We start from the raw sequence: 27,605 nt of genomic DNA, 5'->3' as shown, positions 1-27,605 counted from the left end.
ATTTCCAAATTTTGAAAATAAGTTTCTTGCGGCCATTTATACAAACACCTTGTGTGCACAAACTGAATATGTGCCCATGCTGGATTTTTGGTTGGACTTGGTCCAACCCTGGCCTTCCTCAGATGCTCTGGCACCTCCTCTCACCTTTCCACACCACTGCCAAGCCCTACCAGCTCTGCACCTTGACCACCTTGACAAGAACAACTCCATGCCGGCCCTCTTGTCACCTCACCATGCTCACCCCCTCTCCTCTCACATCCAACTCACCCCACCATGTCAGCCGTCTCCCTCTCACTTCCCTGCACACGATGGACCCAGCCCTCGACCGAGAAGACCCGTGCAATGCTCAGCAAGGGACGTGCCCACGCCAGCCCGGACATGCCAGAGCATGCACAGGCATGACGCGGAGCACGCCAGAGCGCGTCGTCGTCTCGTCGCCTCCAATCTTCCCCTGACCTCAGCTTCTGCACGGAGCATCGCCACGGCACCAGTAAGCTCCCAGACAACCCCATCTCCCAGCTCGAGCGCTGTAGCCCACGTCACCGTCGACGTCCGCCGCCTCGGGTTCGCCAGGGCATGACATCGCCAGCCTGCTCCTGACCTTCCCTGTCCTCGCCATGACGCGCTTCAGCATCGCCACCACATCGCCTACAGGACGCCCCCATTCCTTGCCCCTTCACCGCCCTGGAACGGCGACGCCACCGTCAACCTTGCCCGCTCCTCGCAGTACCCCTGGCCCCTATAAAAGGAGGACGCTCCCGCCTCAAAACTCCACCCCATCTCGCTCCCCACTCTCTTCTGACCCTCCTCGTCCACTCCTCCCCCTCGATTGCTCACCGGAGCCTTCCAATTTCTCGCCGGAGCCCGCAGAGGACCTGAGGTCGCCGCCGTCGATTTAGGCCACCATTCGAGCCGTCGTCTCGCGCCATCTGCTTCCTCGTCCTCGACAACGTCGTCCGGCACCGTCGCCGATCCTCGCCGGAGCTCCAGCTCGCCGCCGACCCCCTACCCGAGCCGCCGTTGCTCGCCCCTCTCGTCGACAGCGACGACGACGCCCAGTCGTCCGATCGCGTTCTGATCCGACGGTCCTCAGCGCCCCGTACCGATTCGGTAAGTCTCACCCGCTGACGAGTGGGGCCTGCTGTCAGCTGGCCCGCGGGCATCGCCAGCGTAGCTGGGCCGGCCCAATCTTTTCCCTCTCCGTGGCCCAACACCGTTTCCCGCCAAGCCCACCATTTCAAATAAAAGAATTTCGAAATTTATTGTTTTCTTCTCAGATGCTGTTTTGAAAATTAAATAGAATAAAATCTACCAAACCAAATTGAACAAATTTTATATATTTGGAAACCTTGTTAAATTATCTATAAGACTACACTGGCCTCCATCTTAGATTTATTATAGACTTTAAATGATAAAAATAACAAGGCAGGGACTTTTCTGCCTTAGATTAATTCTTAAAAATCAACCAAAAATGCTTTTGAGTTGATTCCAACTCCTATAATTCACATTTCACTTACACTAATTGTTTCTGCAAAAATATGCCATGCCTACCTTGAATGATCATGGCCTAGTTGAATTAAAGGACTTTATGGCTATTTCTAGTCAAAGATATTGTCCAAAACTATTAATAAATCTTATGGGAATATTTCTCTCATTTAAATCTTGTCATGAACAATTCACAATAAGCTAGAGACTCTGGTCATTTAGGTCTCATATGAATTGTTGATAATATTAGATCCTTACCATGTTAGAATTAAATGGTATGAGGTGCTACACCTCATTTAAATCATTAGTATGTGGTATTAAACTATATGAGGTGTAGCCTCTCAATTAAATACTTACCCAAAGGATTCAATGAGAATTAATGACAAGTGTAGTAATAATCCATAGGTTCATATTTAAAAATATTCAATCATTTTCATAGTAGTATCTAAATTAATCAAGGCTACTTATTAAATCTTATGAGATGTATTGGTCTCATTTAAATCTTGCCTCAACTAAGTTAATATGGGGTATAGACTATGGTCAATTTTAAACCCATATTAAATTAGTTGATGATATTAAATCATTAATCATGGGTAATAAAAAGGCATGAGGTGGTGTACCTCATTTAAATCACTTCCCAAATTAATCCTTATGAAGAGGCTGACTTTGGTCAACCTAGGTCATAGGACATTAATTGAGGAAATTAAATATTAATATTATATAATGAGAGGAAATTATTTTCTCTCAAGAATTAAATAGAAACTATAATTAATATTTATAATGAGAGGAAATTATTTTTCTTAAGAATAGAATTAAATCAACTCACCAAATAAGCATGTTGAGTGATAGCTTAGTAGGAGTAATTTATGTGTGTGTGCTTAGCCTAGTACTTAGGCTTTGTGTGGTAATTGTGTGTATTGTACTCGTATCTAGACGCTAGTACCGAGGAGTACACCGAGGAGGAGGAGGACTACTTTGAAGAGGAAGAGAACTTTGATCACTACTCCAACCAAGGCAAGCTATTATTAATGAAAGCTAACTCCAATACAAGCTATACTCTTGCAAGCTAATATTCTTGCAAAGTGCAAAGCTCTACTAGAGCAAGGCACACTCACCAATTTACTTTATGCTTCATGATCCCATCCCAAGTTTTATTCTTACAAGCTTTTACTTTGATCATTATAACTTGCTTTTATAGTTAACTTTGGTCTAGGGATAGAATACTACAAGAGTATCAAAGTTAGCCTAGAACAATCAAAGCTAGTTAGCACCCCTCATGACTAGTTGCTAGTGCTAACAAATAAAATGGACTACTCTAGATGGGAATTGGTGAAGTGAAATGACTTTGGAAAACCTTGGAATGATGAGTCATTCTATTGAAAGATTTTGAAGGTGAATGTGACTTGTGAATGACATGGTGAACTTTACAAAAACTGATGGTTGGGTTCGGATGCGATACCATTCCAATTTTGCAAGTACCCCCACAATACCTGATTATGGGTAAAGGCTTAACTAGAAATTTATGTATCTTAGTATGGGTTCCCTCTAAACAAGCGTCATCGGGGTTATGCCAAGGGCTGCCTCCAAAGAAATATGAAATGATGTGAAATGACGTGAAATGAGGTGAAGGTCCGGCCCAAGCCCTGTGCAGTTCCCAGGCTGACTGTCTGTCTTCACTGGGAGGCCAAACTCATGGGGAGAGGTGCCTATACTAGGGTATGTAAGTGAAAGGTTATGGTTGGTAGTCCGCACACGGAGTGTGATAAATCAGGGCCAGTTAACCCTGACGGATTATTGCAAATGTTGTGGCACAAGTGTACGACCTCGCAGAGTGTAGAACTATTCGAATAGCCGTGTCCACGGTTACGGACGATTGGAAAGGCCATACTGTTCCGTCATCAGAACTTTTCAAAAATGTGACATGTGAAGGGTGACTTGTGATTTGAATTTGAAATGGTGACTTTGACTTGAATAACAACAGAGTTGTGGGAATGACACTAATGTTCCCACTTGAGTTAGTTAGCAAATGAAGAGGTTTTTACTAAATGCTTATGAAATAAAATTGGCTTTATGCAAATAAACTTAGAGCTTAGCACCCCCTTACTATAGTTGATAGTGCTTACATTAGTATTAGTTTGCGAGTACTTTAAAGTACTCATGGCTTTGTCCCTGGCTATTCAAATGGCCGGACTATGAAGGAGAACAGCAGTACGAGGAAGATGGACAGCAGGACGTCTACGACAACTAGGATCACTCCTGACGTCAACAGTTGCCTGTGGAATAGATGGACCGCAACCGTTACTTCGCTTCCGCTATGTGTTTTGTAATAGGATCTCTAGATCCACTATGATGTATTAAGACTGGATCATGTGATCCCTCTATGTAAGACGATTATGTGATGTAATGAATGATGTGTTGTGATATCAATCTATTATGTCTCGCAAAAACAATATTCCTGGGATTGCGATGAATGGCATAATAGGCATCTGGACTTAAAAATCCGGGTGTTGACAATTTGGCTCCATCAAGATACGCCATGCTTGTCTTGCTAGGAGAGTGAGGTTGGAAACCTCGGTATTCCTAAACCCTAGGCCATCCATGAATTTTGGCTTCCTCATCTCATATCTTCCCACGATACCCAATATGTTTCACCTTACTTGTTTCCCAACTTACGGATTAGTGAATTTATGTGTTCACATAGAGCACAAGGTAGTTTCAAACATGACATGGAGTAAACTGGAACTGTTTGAGCTACATATTTGATCAATACCTCTTTACCCACCGATGACATCAATTTTTCCAAGCTGTTCTCGAAAATCATTGCAAATAGGCTACGGCCGAGACTTGGAGAGATTGTTAGCATGAATCAATCCGCGTTCATCAAACACAGAAGTTTGCATGACAACTTCGTCGTCGGTGAGGCAAGTAGCCAGGAAGATCAACTTGAGGAGGCAGACGGGAGTGCTGCTAAAGCTAGACCTCGCCCGTGCTTTTGATTCCATCTCTTGGAGCTTCCTGTTCGAGGTGTTGAGGAGAATGGGGTTTGGAGAGAGATTCTTAAAATGGATAGCTCTATTGCTATACACGGCAAACACGAGGGTCTTAGTCAACGGTGTTCCAGGTGACCGTATTTACCACGGTAGAGGTTTGAGACAGGGTGACCCCACGTCACCCATGCTTTTTGTGGCGGCTATGGAGACGCTCTCGGCGATGGTCACTAAGGCTACTGGCGTGGGGCTTTTTGGAGATTTAGCGGGCATCTCCCCCTTGCAGAGGATATCGATCTATGCTGATGACGTTGTCATCTTTATCAAACCAGAGTTCAGGGAGTTGAGGGTGATGAGTCGGATGCTGAGCATGTTTGGGGAGGCCTCGGGCTTGAGAGTAAATTTCAGAAAGACGACGGCCACCCTGATTAGAGGAACACAGGAAGAGGAGGAAAGGGCTACTATGGTGTTGGGTTGTGAGCTGGCGCAGTTCCCAATCAAGTACCTAGGGCTCCAACTGGCGCTTAGGCCGCTGTCCAAGGCGGAATGGCAGCCGCTCTTGGACAAGGTTATCAAGTGCGTGCCCGCGTGGCAAAAAGGGCTCATCAAAAGAGAGGGGAGACTAGTTCGATTAATTCGATCATCGCCGCAAGAGCGGTGCATCAAATGGTGGTGGCCGAGGCGCCGGCTTGGCTCTCGGAGGAGATAAACAGATGGATGAGGGCTTTCTTTTGGGCCGGTAAGGACGAAGTGCAGGGGGGACAGTGCCTGGTGGCTTGGAGGAGCGTATGCAAACCAAAGAAGTTCGGCGGTTTGGGGGTGAAAGATCTAAGTCTGCAAGGCCTCGCCTTGAGATTGAGATGGATGTGGCTCAAACGCACGGATCCGGCTAGGCCTTGGCAAGGCCTACCCGGGTTGAATGATCCCCTGGTGGAGGGAATTTTCCAGAGTCTAGCACGTTTCACGGTCGGAGATGGGCGGCTTGACCTACTTCGGAGAGACGGATGGATTGGTGGTTATACTCGCGGAAGAGCCGGCTCCGGAGGTGTTCGCCGTTGTTCCCACTAGGCGGAAGAACACCCGTCTGGTGGCGGAGGCTATGCAGGGGGAGGCGTGGTTGGATGACATATCAGGGGAGATGACGGAGGAGCTTTGGAGGCAATGCCTCACCCTGTGGGAGGCGGTGGAGGATGTCGACAGAGACGTCTCCACATCAGACCGCATACTTTGGAAAGGGGCGGAGGATGGATCTTACTCGGCAAAGTGCACGTATGAGATGTTATGCCGGGGGAGTGTCAGATGGAGCATGAGTACGCCGGTCTGGGGCTCTTTTTCACCCATGAAATGCAAGATCTTCGCATGGCTGGCTCTGAGATACCGCCTGTGGACATCGGATAGGAGGGCTAGGCATGGGTTGCAAGAGCACCCGAACGCATGTTACATATGTCTGCAGGAGGAGGACACCGTGGACCACATTCTGGCCCTATGCCCCTATGCGAGACAGGTATGGTGCAGGGTGCTGCAAAGTGCAAGCCTAAGTATGATAGACCCTGGGGGCATGGGGAACCTGCAGAGATGGTGGACGGAGGCCCGCAAGCGAGTGAGGAGGGTCGATAGGAAGCGTTTCGACTCCTTGGTCATCTGCACGGCATGGATGATCTGGAAGCAGCGTAATGCGAGGACTTTCAGCAATGAGAGGGAGCAGAAGACGGTGGACCAAATGGTCACCCAGATTAGGGATGATTTCCTTTTGTGGGAGAGAGCGAGAAGAGGAGTGAGGCTAGGTATAGTGAGAGAGTAGGCCTAGGCGGAGGTGGGCGGTGTGTGTGTGTCCGCAGCACCATGGTGCTGTGCTTGTAAATTGTTTTGCTTTCACCTTCTATAAAGATAAGGCACGTTTTGCGCGTGCTCTCGAAAAAAAAAGACATCAATTTTTCCATCCATCCTGTCACTCTGTTCCATATCCTATCTTTTCAGAAACTTGAAGACTCCATTCTTAGAATTACCATCATCTGATGGCATTTCTTCTCCGAAAGAGATTCACTGGAACATTTAGAATCTGTTTCACTTTTTCTCGGATCTGGTCGGGTTATCTGAAATGCATTCTGGGCTGAGAGCGAGGCCGCTATAATCATGCTGGGCCTCCACGGGCAGACCACCAAAAAAACCTCAAAACGCAGTCTGCACTCACTGAGAAAAATAACGCAGCCCCTCAAAATTCCCGCACCTCTCGGTTCCAGCAGCTTGCCTCCGCTGCCGCCATTCGCGCCGCCGCGGCCGTTCCCGTCGCGTTCCAGGCGTGAGGTTGCTCACCCCTCTCTCCTTCTTCTAGCCCTCGGCCCGAGCAATGCAACTTGGGAACAGCGCATCTCAAACCCTAGCTAAACGAGCTGCCTCTACAATTTGCAGCAGCAGTCCGGCCGGCCGGCCGTGTACGGGATGGATAAGAGGAAGAGGAAGGAGGACGACGAGGAGGGTCAGGTGGCAGCGGCGGCGGGGCCGTGGGCGAGCGTCCCCAGCAACCTCCTCCCCGAGATCCTGTCGCTGGTGCCCTACCGGTCGCTCCGCCGCTTCAAGTGCGTGTCTCGCGCTCTGCTCCGAACCCGCCGTCCGGAAGAGGTCTCCCCAGACGCTCTCCGGTTTCTTCTGCTACTCCCTCCGCCACGGCCGCTCGCGCCTCGACTTCCTCAACATGTCCGGATGGGGCCGGCCGCGCGCTGGTCGACCCCTCGCTCCGTTTCGTGCGCGGCTACCAAGAGGTCAAGCCCCTGCACTGCTGGGGCGGCATCCTCATCTGCTACTGCTGTAGAGTAGACATGGAGGAAACTCTGAACAAGTCGTGTGCAACCCCGCCACCGAGGAAATCTTGGCCGTTCTGACCACGCCTTGTAATGAACTGATGAAGCACCTCAACAACACCCGCCTGTGTTTCGACCCTGCCATTCCCCGCCGCTTCAGGGTGTTCGTGTTCATGCACGATCTTACCGGGGTCATCGGTGTGGAGGTGTACTCCTCGGAATCAGGACAATGGACTTCCATGAAGAGCGAGTGGAGTCCCAAGACCCTGTTCTTGGCGAGGATTCAAGATGCGTCTTCTTCAATGGCGTCCTGCATTTGGCTACCTCTGATTCACGCTCTGCATTCATGCTGGACCAAGAGGGGAAACTGATACGCTGGATAGCTGCGGTGGACACTGAGGGGAAGACTTCTAGGAGAATTCAAATGCCGCACCACATTGATTCTTCTGGTGTCATTAGGCAGTCGCAGGGGAGACCATGCGCTGCGTGTATAGGCCACGAAAATGGCTGCCAGCTGTCATTTTGGGTTCTTGAGGATTATGCTAGTGGAAAGTGGTCCTTGAAGCATACTGCCAGCGTTTTGGAACTGTTAGGAAGGCCTCACCTGCAAACCGGTGAACTCTACATGTTAATTGCAATCCATCCAGAACATAATTTGATTTTCCTTAAAGGCGGAGCGAGACTGGAAGAAACACTTATGCCGTACGATATGGATAGCAAGAAACTGCAAGTTATCTGCTCTCTTAGAGAATCCCAGGCGTGGAGATTCCAGCCTTACATTCCTTGTTTTGTGGAAAGGCCGTCAGTTGGTCACGAGCAGTTTAACATTTGCTAAGTCGGCGTAACTCCAGTGCCTTATGAAATTCAGATGTTGGGTATGGTCCAGATTCTCCTAGTTTTGGGCAGTGGATTGGATAAGTCCTATATCTGCCCCAATTTGGTTTTCTTGTTTGTTTGGTATTCAGGATCTTCAGGGCGCCTTTGAACAATGTTGGCTAGCCTTGAACATTTTGTAAGCTACCCTTCCATGTGTAATGACTAGTTATATGAATGAACCTAGTCAGTTAATCTCTTTGCTTTAAGCACTCATTGTTTTGGTCACTTGTTAGCTTGTGGCTAAATGTGAGACAATGGGCCTTATATATGTTTGAAATTATCAGCATTTTCACCTCTTTCTATTCATCTATGTAGCTGGAACCTTTACTGTCCAACTTGTTATCTGTCACAGCAAAATTTCTATGTCACCCTGAATTCGTGGACTTGAAAGTAGTATTCTCATATGTTATTTGAAATAGTTTCTCTTTTGTAGTAATTTAATACCTTGGAGTCTTGGATCAACTGTTCTGAGTTGTTGTATATACAGACGGTGATTCTTCCAGTTAAATCTTCATATATGGTGTCAAACAACATGTGCTAGACCAAGACAGAATTATATTTTTATTTATTTGTAAGGGAATATTATATTTATTTGTTTCTAGCAGAAGAAACTAGCACAACTGCACAACTCATTCACTGATATGTTTAGTAAAGATTAGTTGTGTAACGCCATGAAGGTTCGCCGTTCATCACCATAGCTGTTACACCCTATAGTCTGTTGTTTATCCTTGTTCTGAGTAAACTGTCCATACCATTATAGTTCTGCCTTGAGTTCCTGACTAGACTAGAGTGTTATACCTTCATCTATTCTTACTTTTAATCCAGGTTGTTGCCCAACTGAATCCATTACTGAAGCATCATAAGATTTCTGTTATCCATATTTTAACTTACTGATTTTTCTTATCCTCTACGGAGCAATCTAAACTGTACATTGAATTCTTAAATATGCAAATTGAATTCTTTTCTTGTAGCTATGCAGTAGTTTTTAGTTTAGATTGCCAAGGTTAAGCACAAACAAACAAAGCAAAGTCAAATCTGGGTATGATTAATGAATCATGCAATATCTTACTGGTATTTCAGTTTTGACCACTTCTCTTCACTAGAACCTGAACATGACAACATATTTTTTTACGGAGACCACATTAAACACGTTACCTTGATCCTGTTAATGTTACTTATGTAGAAAGTTAGTCCTTATAGTTACTTGCCAAAGGTAATGTATTTACCATGGTGTTTGTTTGAAAAAATAGCCACTCAGGAATGATTCTCATAAAAGAAAAGGAAAACATGAAACACAGAATGTGAATTCCATGTTAAAGCTTGAAGTGAAAGATAGGCTGTGCAAGGTCATGGTGAATCAGCAATCACAAATCACCAGCAATGATTACATGACGCACATACAGTGAATTCTGAGGTTTCCCTGTGAAAGAATTATGTTTTCTTGTTAAATATTAGTTGTTTGATCTCCCCCCTTAATAGACCTGACTTTCACTGTGCTTTGACATCTATCCATTGACATTCTCACACTCTAATAACTCTACCACACCTGTAGCTATAGGCCACATCAAAGGAGATAATGTTTGATTCTTCCACTCTACCAACTTTGAGCCTTTTTTCGACGTTCAGGATTTCAGAATAACAACAAATAGCTGGAATTTCCTGCCTGGAAAGTTGAGTGTCTAGAACATAGTTGTTCCTTCAGCATCTTGCAAACTTCTCTTTGTTGATTTGAGTGATGTGATGCATCCATCCCTTTGCTGTAAACATGATGTTATTTGAGAGAATTTTAGTCGGTAGCATGATAACTTCACTTGTTGGCTGGATGCTGAACTTGGCATAAATCCAGAAATGGGCTATGTGTGTACATTCGTTTTGAACATAACGGCAATAGCACGTAATTCCTAAACAGTAATATACTATTCTGATCTTGATCTTTTGCCAGCGCACTTACGAACATTTTTTCTATTAATGTCAAGGGAAGGTAATCTTTCACATATTCTACTACATTTCTATGAGGTATGTTGGTTACTCATAGGCTAGAACTTACATCCAGCTTTGCGTTTCTGAACCTGGATGTTGTCATCATTGTGTGCTGTTCTCCTTTTCTGGTGAGAACCGATAGGTCTGATAAAGTTGAATACAAGACAAAACATACACACTTAGAATGACCTGATCAATGGATATTCAAACTTAATCCATGGGACAAGCTCTAGCTTTGAGCTCTGATAAAGGCATAAAGTTGGACTACAGTTTGTTCAAGTAATGACAGTTTAACTGCCTGAGCCTGTAGGCCCATAGACACTCTAGCTTTGAACTCATTTTCCAATGTCATTCATGGATTATATTGTTCTATCTCCAAATTTTAAGAGAGATTAACATTTTTTTTATTACTTAAGGTTGATCATAGGATGTATTCTGCAGCATGCTGACCATAACTTCATTTTGTATCTCTGTTTTTCTCTTCGGTGCACTTTTCAAAGCCTAAATTGAACATTGAATCAAACATGCACACAAAAAAGACAGCAAATATATAAAATAAAGTTAATGCATGTCAACAACCAATAGTACAAAGGAGAATATTTGTTAATTTGAAGAGAGATCAATCAATACAATAGTGAGCACACAGAAATGCAGAATGCCCCAGTTACTTTAAAAGGCATAATTCCTCTGATAATGGTGTCTACAATCTTCCCATTTTGCAACATTCCTTCTCGCATTCTGGAAGTTGACTTCTGTCAAAGCCTCAAGCTTTGATGTGGATTTCTTGTTACAGTGAGTAATCTATACCAAGTGATTTGGCCCTAGTGGTAGCTGAAGTGGAGAATGTATCTAACTGCATGTTCAATCAGAAACTTGCTTGCTTGGCAAAATATCAGTGTTATGGTGGAAGTAGACTACATGTATATTGTCACTGCTATTGTATATCATCCTCTTGGCACGAGTAGTGTTGGAGTTAGCTTGTTGATTTGCAAAGCTGAATGAAGCATGAAGTAGATAATATTTTAAGAAGAGTGTTCTTTTACTGCCCTCATGTCTTCCCTAACCGTATACTGTTGAAAATGACAAATCTGATATTCTGTACATGAACCTTCTCAAGAATGTTTTCTGACTTTATAAAAACCCCACCTTTTGTAGCAGTATGTGCATAAGGTTGAGGAAAAATATGTAATAGTGAGGAATATGCAGGCTTCTAGTACTAAGACATAGCACAAACATAGCCTACAATTTGCAGTGTAAGAAAGGCTAAATCAGGTAGCTGATGAATCCGTCTCTCGAAATAGCTTCATCTACCTCAGTGCAGCTCTAAACTTCTAATGTTAGAAAGGGACAAAAATTGCATATAGATCACATATTTTAGCTTGAGCTGCCCCCCCCCCCCCCACCCACACACACACACACACATTACCCATCCCAATCATTAGAAAATGCAAAGGGGAATGGTATATGATTCTTGCTGCATGTAGTGGGTTAGTAGTTAGCACACCAGAAAAACCAGATGCAAACTTTTGCATCACTCTGGTATCAAATTACTGAAATTTCGTTGAGGTCAATTTATTTTTTAGCACCACTTGAATTTCCACCGTCGAAAAGGGATCAACTGCGCTCCATTGCTGAAATCAACCAGACATATTGCGCAAAGGTTCCCACCTTTGCTGCCAAGCAAACCTACAGTAGAAGATAGCTATGAGGAAGCTCACACCAATGTAAACGAAAAAGATTGTTCATGTCTTGTTCAGTAAAATTAACTTCTATTGTAAAATAATGTAAGCAAGACTGATTTCGTTATTTTACGGCAAAAAAACACTGAAGCTTAGATTAATTCCAACATGATATTTTAACAATTTGTGCCATCAAAAGTAATAAGCAACCATATGATGTGTATGCCACCATAACTACTTCATAGTATTAATCACTTATGTTTGTGTACTTATGTCTGAAAGAATTTGTACCTTCATCAAGATTGCACCACGTTTTATGCTGCACGTTGAATTGCATTTCAGCTTGATATGGTTCCCTCATCCATGCTGATTTGGTACTGGCACTTGACAGGTACTGCTGGCAATATAATAATTCTTTCTTGACACTATAGCCTGATGGTATACCAAAACAAGTTGCGGTATATAATTCTTGACACTGAAATTCCTTTGTCGGAAATTATTTTCTGAAAATCCATGGATGATACTTGAGGTAAGGGTTCCGCATGAAAGCTTCATTGTCTAGGAAATAAATTCGCTTATGCTTTATATTCCTTGCCATTTACTTAACTTTGTAGCATAGGAGTCACGCCAATTCACGCAGAAGAAGGCAGTGGGCATTAGTACTCCATGCAACGAGCAGAGAAATGTTTGGTTGGCTGCAAAATGAGATCAATGGGGGATGAAGCAACATTTATATATTTTGGTTCCCTCTCCACTGCCGAAGATGCATCTTACCAACCTGTGTGCGAGATGCACCCTTAACCTTTGCATTAAATGGTAGGTTTCACTGTCACCGTCTGTGTCTAGGCTGTAAGTATTGTGCCAAATTCTTACTTCTAGAGCAATAGCCATCGATTTGCCCTGGTAATCCCGAGAGCTTTCCAGGTCCAGATTCTCTTGTCATGACAGCTTTAGTGAGCACGGTGGCAAAAAAAACCACTGTTGTGTGATTGATGCAGATTCAAGGGATTCTTTGACATATATTCCCTTCTTCAAGGCTTCAGGCTTCCACTATAAATATAGACAAATGGGGATGTGGACTTCATACACTTCCTTACATCTGAGATTATACTAGTACTAGAGCTCATAAGCATAAGTACCTAGTGCTCTTGTTGCAGGGACAACAGAAGCCATGAGCTATTACGGAAGCAGCTCCTCTGGTAATTACATCTTCTCCATAGATATGACCATGCTCTAATACACCATGGACACTGAAAGGTCAATGCTGAGATCATTGCAATTGGCCATTCAGGTGGCAGGGGTGGCCGTCGAGTCGAGTATGGGAGGAGCTATGTGGTGAGGCCAAAGGGACGTCACCTAGCCACCATTGTGTGGCTCCATGGCCTAGGTGACAATGGTGCAAGGTATTACTTCTATCTTAAACTTCGCCTACTCAGGTTATGCCACTCTAGTGCTAGCTAAACATGCCACCCATCTGGTTTTGATCCTTGGATTGACCTGACAGACCTTGCTTCTCTTAACAGAATACCAGAATTCCTAGCCAAATATAATAAATCATAAATGATGGCACTTTTCATGCAACATGCATGCTATGTGTTGTGTAAATGTAATAGGGATGCAAGAAACCACACATGTCGACCAAAGAGGATCCGAGTTAAGATCATTGTGATGTTTATGCAGACACTTTATTCCCTTGCATCTTTTAGCTTGAAATGATTGAAGTGGCCTCCTTTTCGCATGCATATATTCCTAGTATTGCATTACTCAAAGTAAATAATTTCCTTGTCCTACATTAAACCTAACAATCATCTCATGGACATCAATATGCTCTCACTTTTCTTCATGCAGTAAGTGGAGAGGAATGTCAAATACTTCGTTGATGTGGCCTAATAATAGAAAAATACCGCATAAGTGTAGGTAGTTGAAGGAAGATCCCTAATTTCCTATCCCATGTCTTGGAAAAGCATGTAAAGGATGCCATAATTTTTGATTAGGCAGTAGAAGAGAGCATTAGCTTCTGGAGCAAAGAGCTAAAAAGCAAGCCTAAAGATTTACCTTTTTGTGGAAAGGAAAATACAGTAATACCGAGAAGGATCTAGATGTCTTTCTAACAAGTAGGACAATAACAAGAGCCCAGCCGAAAAAGACTCAAACCTGGGGGCTAAGAATGTACTTTTAGGAGGCACGTGCAGTTCACATAATCTGTTGCAAAACGCTGGAATGGAATATCTTCACCAGTTGCTGCTGCTAATGCTATTCCTGATAAAGTGTTCTAACTTCTTTTGTCCGTTCTGCAATTTTCAGCTGGTCCCAGCTTCTGGATTCTCTTCCTTTGCCCAATGTAAGCATCGATGCTTTGTACTTGAAGCACTCTTGTTGCCCAAAAATCCACTTTAGAGCTCGAGCTACATGGAGCTCGGTTTTTTCCAAAATTTGAAAACATAATTTTAAAGTTTCAAAAAAAAATCTGAATTCGTAGACATATGATGTACTCTATGAACACACAAAATCTCAACCCGAAATGACCTATATAGTTATATTATGGGCTTAACAAAAATGAAAAAATCTGACAGAATTTGGAGGATTGATTTTTTGCACTGTTCACTAATTTGGATGTCAGATTTTGGCATTTTTGTGCAGCCCAAAGTACGGGGTATTTCGAGTTGATAATTTTTTAAGTTGACAGAGTACATTATTTTCCACATTATTTTCGTTTTTTTTGAAAAATCAAAATGTCATTTTTAAATGATTCAAAAAAGGGCCTATGTGTAGCCCGAGCTCCAAATGTCCGCTCTCTCTTATTTCCCAACTTATACATAATATTCACTTTCAATGCAATATAACCAAAGTGCAGTAGTGTAGCCTGTCTTGTTCAGTACCTTTGGGCAGTTTGTTTATGCTGCAACCAAGTTTATTCACCTTGAGGTTTATTGCTCATGTAGATCAAGTGGATATGCCCCACCGCAGCAACCCGGCCTGTCGCTGCTTTTGGCGGATTCCCCTGCACTGCATGTGGGTTTCTTCTTCGTTCGAACTTTGCTGCATATTTTGAGGCCCGATTTGGTACCTGGGAACTTCCCTTGAATGCTATGGGAAATGAACAAAGTTTTTTTTTCCGTGAAATTCATGTGCTCCACACAAGCCATGAAATTCATGTGAACATAGTTATGTATCTGAAAACGGGCTAAACAGCAGTTTTGTGGCACTGGAACAGGGTTTGACGTTGTTGTTGGACAGGGTTTGACGTGGACGACACTTCGGTGGATGGTCGTGATGACATAGAGGGCCTGGATGCTTCAGCTGCACACATAGCAAACCTACTGTCGTCTGAGCCGTCTGATGGTACTAACCTCAGGATCAACCGTACCATTACATGGACAGCTCAGTAGCTTCATCTAACTGATTATTCACCTCGTTTGGTGTTAACGATTGTGTGGATGCAGTGAAGCTCGGGATCGGTGGGTTCAGCATGGGTGCAGCCGCGGCTTTGCACTCGGCAGCATGCTATGCTCACGGCAAATTCAGCAGCGGCATCCCCTACCCAATCACGCTCAACGCAGTCATCAGCTTGAGTGGCTGGCTCCCTTGCTCAAGGTGGTCCAACTATGTCCACTCAGCGCAGAATCTCATCTACCAAGAACACCTGGCACTTTTTTGTTCCTAATATTGTAAGAGGCCCTAATGGTCTTGGTAATTTGATGCGTTCAGGACCCTGAGGGGAAAGATCGAGAGCTCACACATGGCAGCAAGAAGAGCCCTCTCCCTGCCCATCCTGCTCTGCCATGGAAGAGGTAAGAAGCAAACGAACAAGGTTATTGAATCAAGTAGAGCAACTCAAAAGATGAATTACACTGCTTGTTACTGAATTCTGTGTGATGTTACTGTTGCAGCGGATGAGGTCGTGTCCTACAGGAACGGTGAGCGGTCGACCGAGTATCTGCGGTCATCAGGGTTCTCATACGTGACCTTCAAGTCCTACAACGGGTAGACATCTCGCATCCAAACTCGTCCTCTTTACTCCCTTGCTCCCCAGATTACTTGAACACTGAACAAGGGGTTTCTCTGACGGTGCAGATTGGAGCACTACACTATCCCCGAAGAAATGGACGATGTCTGCAAGTGGCTCAGCTCAAGGCTCGGCGTTGACCGATCTCGCTAAATGGAACAGCCTCAGTTGTGCTGGCGATGGCTTCGCCAATAGCATATACTCCTAGCAATGAGTGAAACTATAGAGGGATGAATGCAGGCTTAATTGGTAGCTTGTAACACTACGTGCCATGGTGCAGTATTGGTGCTGTATAACCGGTAAGAAGTGAGTACATCGGAAGAATATGTAATGTAGTGCTTGTTTTGTAATGCTGTAATAACGCAACTGAGAAAGGATGTCCGTACAATCATGTATTCATAGTATACTACCTGTGCTCATATCACTGCAGATTTTTTTTTTGTTTCAAACACCGATCAGAATCCATCAGAATCCCTCTAAAGTATAAAAGAAAACTTTACAAGACTAGGTCCACTGTCCTTAACCTAGTTGTGTTTACAGTCGCATATTCAACAGGCAGGAAGCGGCATATTTGAATGGAGGATGGGCGTCATGTACTCATGTTGAAGATGGTAAGAGCATCTCTAGTCGCGTCCCCCAAATCGTCCCCCAAACCGCGCCGGATTGAATGTTTGGGGGACGTGTTTTGTTCGTGCCGCGTTTGGGGGACGTCGCTCCCCAGCCGCGTCCCCCAAACGCCGTCCCCAAACATTTAAAATACTTTTTTTAACACATAACCATTAATCAAATGTAGCATATGAATAAAAATGTTTGCGAGGATTGTTTTCAAATTAAATTACAACAAACAATAAAACAAGTAAACAAATATAACAAATATAATTAAATGCTCCCGCATGTCGTCGTCGAAGGCTTGCTCGTCCTCCAGCAGCAGGGCAAGCATCTCATCGTCGCTGTCCATGGCTAAACCAAAATCAATGGTTGAAATTGCGCCGAGGCAGACGACGCAACAAACAGCGGGCAATCGCGCCTACCTGGCAAGTCATCGAGCACCTTCTGTGCGCGGAGGTGGGGTGGATTTGACGGCGCGTGCTCGGGACGCGGCCGGCGACGCGGCGGCGGCGGCACGACCGGCGGGAGCCCCGCGCCGCGTCGACGGTGCCGACTCTCAGCGAGATCAGACGCCCAAACGGCCGGGAAATCCAGCGGCGGCGGTGGGGTGGGAGGCGCGGGAAGGAAGGAGCGACGAGAAAAGAGGCGCGAACCAACGGTTTATGCAAATAGTCGCCGACATGTGGAAGCCCGCCTCGCTTTTCGGTGTGTCCGGCGTCCCCGGAGCGTCCCATGTGGGACGGGGACGGGCTCGAGGCGCCGAACACCGTATCGGGCTGCGCCGGACAAAAATGGGCTTTGAGGGACGCGGCTGGAATGCATTTTTTGTCCGGCGCGCCCTAAATCCCTTTGGGGGACGCGACTGGAGATGCTCTAAGGTGGCATGCTCCGAACTGATAACTTTGAGCATCACTGCACAAAAGGTGACTGAACTGAAGACTGTCATCATCACTGCGCAGAAGGTGACATTCTCTGAACTGAAGACTATGATCATCGCTGCAGAAAAGGTGTCTCGATCAACTGAGAGGACTGTCATTATTAATTACTGCACAATAGGAGCATAACTTATTTTTTAAAAAAATGTTTAGCGGCTTCGGAGAAAATGGTGGCAGGTTCAAAAGATGTTCACGGGGTCCAATAAATCCGTTCATGGATTTTAAAAAGTTCACCGATTATGAAAAAACTGTTCACAAGTTCAAAATAAATTTTGTGAATTATAGAACTGATTTTAGAAAATTGAAAATGAAATTATCATGTAATTTCATTTTTATTTCCCTTTTCTATTTTCTGTTTCATAAATTATGTGATATTTTTTTGAAATATATTACTCGCTCCAACGTAAATTAATTAACGCGGATTAGAAGTACACTTGTACTAGACATATTATATGATTTTCGCCAATTAATTTGGACTTGAGGGACTAACGTATTATATAAGGTACATGCATATTATTTTTATTAATGTATATTAATTTAGAATATTATTTTTATTTGTATGGAAATTAATATAGAAATGTATAATAAAATTTACAAGAGCACGAGTAACAATTTTCGCAAGTTCGATGAACATTTCTGTGGAGATAAAATGAACATTTTCCATGGACGTTAACAAATGTGTTCTTACTATTATGCTAAGGCTCCGATAAATCTATTCATGTTTCAACAAAAATATGATCATTCCTCTCAACAAAAGAGTTTTCAGGACAACATTATTTTTATAAAAACATAATTTTTTTTTTGAGAAACACAGTACAACGCAGGCGCTCATATACACGCGCATACACTCACCCCTATGAACGCACACACGTACACCCTACCCCTATAAGCACCTCCGGAAGACTGAGCTGACGGATTGGATCTTGAAATTGACGAAGTCACCACAGGCGCCTCGCTGTAGACGGGAACGTCGCCTCCCACTGAATGAATATTCCGCCTTTATGAGACACACAGATGTCAAACCTGGGTTTGTACAATAATCTCATAATAATACATGAGTGACATGACTATTAATTACCCAACACAACTGGATAACCACAAGGATACAGAAGTTGGCAGATTGCCAGACCACAATTGCCGACTAATCTCATGTTCAAAAAAATGAAAATGAAAATAAAAATACTAGATGCTGTTGTTTCCATAGCAAGCTACCACTGATTTTTCGATTAACAGGGGAAAGAAAGAGGGAGAAACAGCCGGAACGCGTAGCGGGCCTGGCCCATACCACGTCTGTCCTTCAGGCGTCGCTAAGAGCGGCGGCGCTCGCTACAACGCGAGCGTACGCCTCGGTGACCCGCGTAGACCCTAGGTCGGAGTTAGCGATGCCGCCGCCGCGAGGAGGAGATGGCTGCACGGAGCAGCACCACCAGCCAGCGACCGTCCACCGTGCCCGTGACGAGGACGCTCTGTTCCATGCGCCGCCGGTTTGTGTTCTATCTCCCAGCACGGCTTCCATCCAAGAACGGGAAATCAATCGACGACCTAAGCCACCCATCTCTTCCTCCGTTTGTAGAAGAAGCAGAAGCAGGATCATCGGCGCGCGGCGAGCATCCACGAAGACGTCCTCATCGACATCCTGTCGCGGGTGCGTTACAGGTTGCTCTGCCGCTTCAAGTGCGTCTCCAAGGCATGGCTCACCCTGTGCTCTCAACTCGACCTCCACAACAGGTCACCGCAGAGGACCGTGTCTGGCTACTTTGGCAGGAACATCGGCGAGGCCTTCAGCTTCCATGATTTGATGGCGGGCGATGGATACCATCCTCCTCTAATGGATCCCACTCTCGCTTTCTTCGGCAGCTACCAACGCATCGACGTCGAGCAATGCTGCGGGGGCGGTCTTCTCCTCTGCAAATGCTGGCAGTCACGTTCTGATGAAGACAAATACAGTTATGTAGTGTGCAATCCCGCGACCGAGAAGTGGACCGTGCTGCCTCCTATAGAATTCTCGGACACCTCCCCGGATGGTCGCCATACCGTGGAAGGTCGCCTATTTGATGTAAACAAGGCCCATCACAAATTGGGTTTCGATGCGCTCAACCCATCCAGATTTGTGGTAGCTGTGGGCATGGATACTAGTTTTGACGAAGTCAGAGAAGTGGCCATCTACTTTCGGAAACTGGACGATGGACTTTCATGGAGAGCCAGTGGCCCCTTCCGAAACCGTATTGGAGGATTGTGCCGATGAGGCTATCTTCCTAAATGGCTCCATGCATTTCCCTACCAGTTCGGATTCGATGGTAACCGTGGACATAGAGGGGAAGGTCTCGAAGGAAATTAAAATGCCAAACATCCATGGTTCAGTCACAATTGGACAGTCTCAGGGCTACTTGCAGTATTGGTGTGTGGGTAATTACCAACTCTCTATTTGGGCTTGAGGACTATGGTAGTGCAAACTGGACCCTAAAGCACACAGCCAACATTTTGGAACTGTTTGGAAAGAATGATCCCGCAGATCACAAGTGGATCGGTGTTGCAATCCATCCAGATCGTGATTTGATTTTTCTTTCAGGCTGTGGGATGACAATATCGTACGCTTTGGATAGTCGGAAAGTGCACGTTATCTATGCTTATAAAGCATTTGTGTTCGGTGTACTATATATACCTTGTTTTGCAAAATGGCCGTCACGGAAAGTACAACTAGCCGACTCATATAAATAATTGATATGGGTCTAATCTTCTTGTTTCGTGGCAATAGCTTGAATATGTACTGACTCTTATATATACTTCAGTATCTCATGGTGCTCGTGTGCACACCTATTTGTGGAATTGGACATGCTGGTTAGCCATAGAGAATTTGTAACTTCCATTTGGTAATGTTTAGTTATAATGTATTAATATATGTGTTTGAAATCCGTTTTATTTCCATTGCCTCATGCAAGTGTATTTAGCGTGCAACATGTTATCATATCCATTGGTGTTAACTATCTATGATGTGCTACTTTTTATGCATTTGGAAGCATTACTCTCTCATTCGTTTTATTTGAAATGTTTACTGTTTTCTAGTAATATGACATTGTGGGTGCCGAAATTTCAATTCGGCTCCTAGGTGCATATGCACCCCCTACGAAAAGACACTAGTAGAAAAAAGTCCTTCCATCCCAACTCATTAGTCCCCAAATACTTTCACCCGGGACTAATGGGGTCTTTAATCCCGGTTCTGCTGGTGAACCGAGACTAATGCTCCACCAACCGGGACTAAAGGGCTATGGTGGGCTGCGGCCAGCGTAGGCTTTTTTAGTCCCGGTTCCTATCCCCAACCAGGACTAAAGGTTTTCCCTGGTTTTTTACTCCCCACGCTCCCTTCACCCCCCCCCCCGGATCGCCTTTTTTGCTTTGTAAAATACAAAAGAAAATGATAGAAAATTTTAAAAATAAAATATTTTCAGAATCTTGTATGTTATGCAACCTGCTATTCGGTTAGCCAAATTTTAGATTCTCAAAATTCCAAATGAAAATACAAAAGCGTGAAGATTTTAGTTTTTGCTATAAATTCTGGATTTTATATATTTTTTATTTTTAAAAATTAAAATTAATAATTGCATCCTGCATAAAGATTACTATTACTTTTACCTAATTTTTAGATTTTCAAATTTTTAGGTTTTAGGTTTGGGAAAAAATTAAAAAAATTAAAAATAATACAAATTAAAAAGTTAATGTTTATTTATTTATTCAATATTATTATTACATCATTACTTTTTTTATTAAAATATTTATTTGAAATTCAAACAATAAAGAAATGTGACATCGACCAACATGTTAATAGGATTGATATGATACTAGTATCACATACATGCGCGCGAAGCATTTGGATGCGGGACGGGATGGAACTCGAAAGTTAAGCGTGCTAGTGCTAGAGTAGTGGGAGGACGAGTGACCGAGCGGAAAGTTTGACCACGAGTAAAGTAATTTGACTAGAGATAAGTGTAGTTAGAGATATAGACTAAACTATGCAAATAACCGAAATAATAGAAATTCTGAAAAAATAGAAAAAAAATAGAGTGGAATTTTTTAAAAAAATAAAATAGGAAAATTCACCTGGGGAGATATTTTCCCCCCGACGCACGAACCCACGCGGATGGACCTTTAGTCCCGGTTCGTAAGCAACCGGGACTAAAGGGGGTGCCTTTAGTCCTGACCCTTTAGTCCCGGTTACACAACCGTGCAACCGGGACTAAAGGCCCTTTTTCTACTAGTGAGTATGTTTCCAAGTGTTAAAAAATTTGAGAAAAAATTGTACATGTACATCTCCATAATATATGTGCGTTCGTCAAGTTTCGCGGAAAACCTATATTTTTGTGGTCTATGTAAAAAGGAGAAAAAATTAGCACCATTTTTTCTTTTACATATCCCACGCGACAAGTCGATTTTTCATGAAACGACTTTGTAAGCGCATAGCAGGTGGAGTACGAGTGAATTTTTGTTTCAAATTCTTTATCATTGTAATATCCTAGGTTTAGAGGCTATAAAATGAGAGAACACCAAAGTGTGCATTGCATTCATGCATAGAAAATCCGGGGAATTTTCGCGCTTTCAAATAAAACTTACCACAATGAATCGAAGTTTCACTTGACTTGCTGGAATTGAAGTAGATCATCAAGTCAAGCGCTATAAACTTCATTGTGATCTTTGCTAAAACCCTGTTTTGGGTAGAGATGATTTGATCTATGGGCTAGATCAAATGGAATTAGTTGTACAACAAACAACACCTTAAGTAAGGGTCAACTACAAGATCTTATAAAAGATATCAACCTGACATTCCTTACAACAACACATGAATAATTATTCAACCATAAATCAAAGAATTAAGGAACTATTCTTTAACTGTCTTTTCGATATCTTTTACTAAATAAATGTTTCTACCATGATTCTCATGGTGTATCTTCAACTACTTTTGTGTGTAATATAATTCAATTCTAAACTTATTAATAAATAAGGTAAATCACAGGGTCTAAAGTGCATAAAGGCCACACATTCTTATTTAAATCATAACTTATTAAATATGTGGAATATCATAAAACTAAATACATTTACATTACAAGTTATAGTTCAAACTATTTGAATAAAACTAACCATGAGTATTTTGAAACTCATATGATCATGCCTTGTTGAAATCAAACACCAACTATCCAGAATTTAGGAATAACCTTCAACATTGACCTTTGGACCAATATTATATTATAAATCCAATCAAATATGATATAGTGACTCAACCACCATAATAAAATCATCCACAAGATATTTAGTAACAAATGCCACTTGGCTATCCAAAGATAAATCATATGAGAGGATAAGGATCATGCCACATAGGATGAAAATATCTACATGACTTGCACTCCAAGCTATGCCACCTCATGCTCCAAGGATTGCTATGGATGAGGGCATGACAACCAAGCACCTTACTCATCAAACCAAAACAAGAGTCACCCACCTATGTGTCATGATACTAGAGCTTGCCCAAGCCTATAAAAGGAGCCACACCCTTCATCCATTTGGTCATCTTGTAGCATGATACAAGAAAACAAACACATAGAGCCACTCTGTCAACACCCGGTTTTTTAAGTCCGGATGCCCTATCATATCATACATCGCAATCCCAGGAAGATTGTTTTTGCGAGATATAATAGTAAGTCGTTCAGAGTCATCATTTATTACAACACATAAGGTCTTACATCAATGGATCACATGATCCAATATTACACAAATAGATTGTTCAACAACACACATAAGTAGCGGAAGCGTAGTAGTAGTAGTAGTAGTGGACTCATAATTCCACAGGCAACGCTTGACGTTAGAAGACGATCCTAGTTATCATAGACGTCCTGCTGTCCGTCATCCGGATACTGTTGCTCCTCTTCATAGTCTGGCATTTGAATAGCCAGGGCAAAGCCATGAGTACTTTTGAAGTACTCGCAAACTAATACTAGGTTAAAGCATATTAAGTATAATAAAGGGGTTCTAAGCTCTAAGTTTGTTTGCATAAAGCCAAGTTTTCTTTGAATAAACATTTAATAAAAATCCTCATTATTTAATAGACTAACTCAAGTGGGAACATTAGTGTCATTCCCACAATTCATTTGGGATTCAAGACAATTTATCAATCACCATTATCATTTCAACATAAATCCTGATAACGGAAGTAGTATGGCCCTTCCAACCGTCCGTAACCGCGGACACGGCTATTCGAATAGGTTTAACACTCTGCAGAGGTTGTACTCTTGTGCCACAACTATTGATTTCATCCGTCGAGGATAACCCCGAATCATCGTAACTCAGTACGCGGATCATCAATCATAACCTTTCACTTATATGTCCTAGTATAGGCACCTCTCCCCATGAGCTTGGCCTCCCGGTGAGAACCAACTGTTAACCCGGGAACTGCACAGGGCTTGGATCGTACATTCACCTCATATTCACATCATTCTCGCATACGGAGGCAGCCTCAGCGTAACCCCTATGATGCTTGTTTAGAGGGAACCCATACTAAAATACACAAGTTTCTAGTTAAGCCCTACCCATAATCAGGTATTGTGGGGGTACTTGTATAATTGGAAAGGTATCGCATTCAAAACCATATCAGGTTTATATCAAAAATCACCATCTTCTCTTGGTCATATTCCAAGGTTTCAATTTCATATCAAATCCACTTGTTCCCATCTAGAGTAGTCAAATTTTAATAATTTAGCAATAGCAACTATATGAGGGGTGCTATCTAGCTTGAGTAGTGTTCATCTAAACCAAGTATTGTTCTATTTTACACATGGTGATTCATAAATCAAAAGTACTTTGAAATAAATAAACCAAAGTAGAATTTAAATAAAAACATGGGATAGGTAATACATAAAAGGTAAAATTGTGATGATGCCTTTGCTCTTGTAGAGCTAAGCATTTGTATTTAGCAAGGGTTAGCTTGCCTTGAGCTGAGTAGTGATCAAAGTGCTCTTCCTCTTCTTGGGAGTAGGCCTCCTCCTCTTGGTAATCCTCGTTACTAGCGTCTATATACGAATACGAGGTATAAATACTAAATCAAACTCATATGCTAAACTAGGAACACTCAAAGAGTTCACACTCTATTCCTATTATCAATCAAACATGGCATGGTGAGTTATTTGATGATTTCTTATTTATTAGAAAATTAATTTCCTCTCATTATTCCTATTTCTTAAATTTCAATATGTAGATCCTTAAAGAAATTCATTTCTTCTCTTTACTTCATAATAAGATTTAATCTCTTCATATAATAATCAGGTATGAAATATAGGTTGACCCAAGTCAACATTTCATATCTATTATATGTGAGTATCATTTAATTGAAGTGCTACACTTCACATGTTGTAATACTATTATTTTAAATGCATTAAAATCTCTAAGTAATACTTATCAGGGGTTCTTTAGCCTAGGTCATTCCCCCTGGTTATATTACTTAGGATCAAGATTTAAATGAGAGAGTAGCTCTCATACTATTCATTAAATTTAAATTCCAAGTTTAATTGTTCTAGAATTCACTACATAGCTATCTTATTTGATCTAGTCCATGATCATACACATAACATGGCTATATTATTGCATAATCAATTAGAGGACATCATTTGTGATTTATTAGAATTGGAATCAACTTAAAATCATTTATAGATTATTTCTAGTAATTATTTGAAGTTAGAAAAGGCCCTGCCTTGTTATTTTTGTCATTTAAAAATTAATACGAATTTGGACATGAGGCCAGTGGCATTAGTTAGATAATTTCGTGAGCTTTCCAATGATATAAAATTTGCTAGATTTGGTTTGGCAGATTTCAAACTATTCAAATTTTACTAAACTATCTGCAGCACAAATCAAATTAAGTTTAAACATTTATTTGAATTTTGGGCCTGGGCGGGAAACGTAAATGGGCTCAAACGATTTAAACAGCACGGCGCGGCCCAGCAATGCAACGGGTGCGGTTGGGCTGCGCTGACAGGGTGGGGGCCACCAGTCAGTGCCACGCCACACGCCGAAGCGGTACGAGTGAGATAGGCCGTTGGATTAGATCGTCGATCTACGGTGTGTGTGCGTCGTCGTCCCCGGCGGGATTCCGGCGAACTCACAGCGCCAGTAGGGGGTCGGAGGGCTTACCAGGCCGTTGCAGGTCTCTGGCAAGGTGCGCGGAGAAGCGGTCGTCGATGAGGAAGCTACTGGCGCAGTTGTGGCGCTCGGGGAGGCGTCAATTGAAGCAGGGCTTCCGCGGGCTCCGGCGGACTTGAGCTCGCGATTCGAGCAGCTCCGGCGAGCTCTGATGAAATTGGTTGTGGAGGAGTGATCAGTGAGGAGAGTGGAGCAGATGGTGTGAAGATAGCGTCCAGGAATGGCCTCTATTTATAGCGTCGAGGTGTGCCGCGGGGTGCTGCAAGGGCACGGCCATGGCGTGGCTCCTGTGGTGCGTAAAAGGGCAAGGCGAGGACGGCTACGGCTAGGCGGTGTCCTGGCGATGCTCAACCCGTATTGGCGCAGAGAAAAGGGCGACGGAATGGATCGGGCGCGTGTGATGAGTGCCACGGTACCCGCGGTACTCCACCGGCGAGGACGACGGTGACAAGGCCCTGGGCGGTGCTTGAGCGTGTCTAGCGCGTAGGGTGAGTGGAGTGGCTAGTCGACGCGGCGGTAGGGATGCAGGGCGAGGACGATCGCGCTCGAGTGCACGGCGTCCTGGCGCGCGCCAGAGCGCGGTGACCACGGCATGGGCACGGTACTGGCATGGTTTTGGCATGGCTGTTCTGGCCAATGCCAAGCCTTGGCGTCGCTCATGCGTGTACCGTTCGATTCCTTGAGTGACAAAGAGGCTCCAGGACAAGGGCACGGGTTAAAATGTTGGCTGGTGGTGGAGATGCCAAAGTGGCCGGCATGGTGTAGCTTTGCATAGTTTAGGGTTTTTCCTTGGCTTTAATCGACCATGCAGGTACTGGGCTAGAGGCAGGGGGTGTAGAACTAGCTAATGATCACCATTGCAAAGTGGTTTAGTGAAGAATCCACTGGACAAAGGTGTGTAACACCATTTGGAAACTATGCCTGCCACCTGTTCGACATAATGGCCGCAAGAGATTTTTCTTTGAATTTTGCAGATCTTTTTGGTGAATCTCTTTTATATAATTAGAGTGAAGTATTGGTGGTGGTGATACTCATTTTGGAACAGAATTGCAAAGTTTCAAATTTGAGATGATCTTCTTTTTATTCTCAGATCCTCTTTTGTCAATTTAATTCTGGTCAACCTAGTCAACTCTAGCCATGGTGGTCAACATGAAAAGTACTCACCTTGACATGGTCTTGGATGACATGGCTTTGGTTGACAAAGTTTAGTTTAGGTTTTAAGAAATACAGGGGTGCCAAGTGGTGAAGAAAATATTTTTCACCCAAGTGACCATTATCACATGTATGAAGATTTCTTGATTTCTCTTGATTTGATTCATGATCCAAAGATGCAATTGTGTTAGTTTATCATATTGGAACATTTTAGCAGCAAGGAAACAAGCAATTATGGCCTTGGTGAAAGATTTGCATTTCTACATAATGTGTATGTAAGTGATGAATGGGTTTTTCCCATTTTCTTGACTTCTCCTCATTTTAGGGTTTTGTGATCTTGATTAGGGTTCACATAGCAATAGATCAACAATGCTAACACTCATCATGGCAATAGCACAAAAGAAAAATCACTTAAATGCACAAAACTATATGTGGCACTATATGCATAGAAAAGTTTTTGTTTATTGCAATTTTTGAGTAATTGAACTCTCACTTGCTTTATTATTGTGGAAAACTTGGGATGTTACAAACCCTTCCCCCTTACAAAAGATCTCGTCCCGAGATCTGGAAGAAAACTAGGTACTAAAGAGATTGGGGTATTCAGTCTTCATAAAGTCTTCTCTTTCCCATTGTTTTTCATGTATCACAACTCAGAAAATGTTTGAAGGCACCTGATGATCCCATTACACATGAAGAAATAGAGCTACAATCAGACTTAACGTATGTGGAGAAGCCTGAAAAGATTTTGGAAGTACAGTGGAAGAAGTTAAGGAATAGAGCAATCAAATACTGCAAGATACAATGGCAACATCATCCTGAACGAGAAGCAACTCGGGAGACCGAAGAAGAGCTCGGGAAGTCCTACCCCGAGTTATTCGGTACCAATCTTAACTTCGGGACGAAGTTTCGTTAGGGGAGGG

The 27,605-nt window shown here is 43.3% G+C and overlaps 1 protein-coding gene across 1 annotated transcript; it reads left to right on the top strand.

Moving 5' to 3' along the window:
• Positions 1-12,976: 12,976 nt before the first annotated feature.
• Positions 12,977-15,983, top strand: LOC124649489 (acyl-protein thioesterase 1 homolog 1-like). Its single transcript, XM_047189110.1, has 9 exons — positions 12,977-13,004; positions 13,097-13,208; positions 14,110-14,146; positions 14,748-14,817; positions 15,043-15,147; positions 15,249-15,399; positions 15,514-15,596; positions 15,696-15,789; positions 15,880-15,983. The coding sequence occupies exons 1-9, from the start codon at positions 12,977-12,979 to the stop codon at positions 15,962-15,964; spliced, it is 765 nt and encodes a 254-aa protein (XP_047045066.1). The 3' UTR covers positions 15,965-15,983.
• The last annotated feature ends 11,622 nt before the right edge of the window (positions 15,984-27,605 follow it).

This window comes from Lolium rigidum, chromosome 4 (genome assembly GCF_022539505.1).
Source record: "Lolium rigidum isolate FL_2022 chromosome 4, APGP_CSIRO_Lrig_0.1, whole genome shotgun sequence".
Classification (NCBI taxonomy): domain Eukaryota; kingdom Viridiplantae; phylum Streptophyta; class Magnoliopsida; order Poales; family Poaceae; genus Lolium; species Lolium rigidum.
Note: the sequence above shows the minus strand (reverse complement) of the source record. Positions and strands in the feature narration are given on the sequence as shown.

Bases quoted from the DNA above. Each gene is read 5' to 3' on its own strand.
- LOC124649489 (XM_047189110.1), top strand. From the start codon at position 12,977: ATGAGCTATTACGGAAGCAGCTCCTCTG. The intron at 14,147-14,747 runs GTAAGCATCGAT...TTGCTCATGTAG, and splicing joins ATTCTCTTCCTTTGCCCAAT to ATCAAGTGGATATGCCCCAC. The intron at 15,148-15,248 runs GTACTAACCTCA...GTGTGGATGCAG, and splicing joins GTCGTCTGAGCCGTCTGATG to TGAAGCTCGGGATCGGTGGG.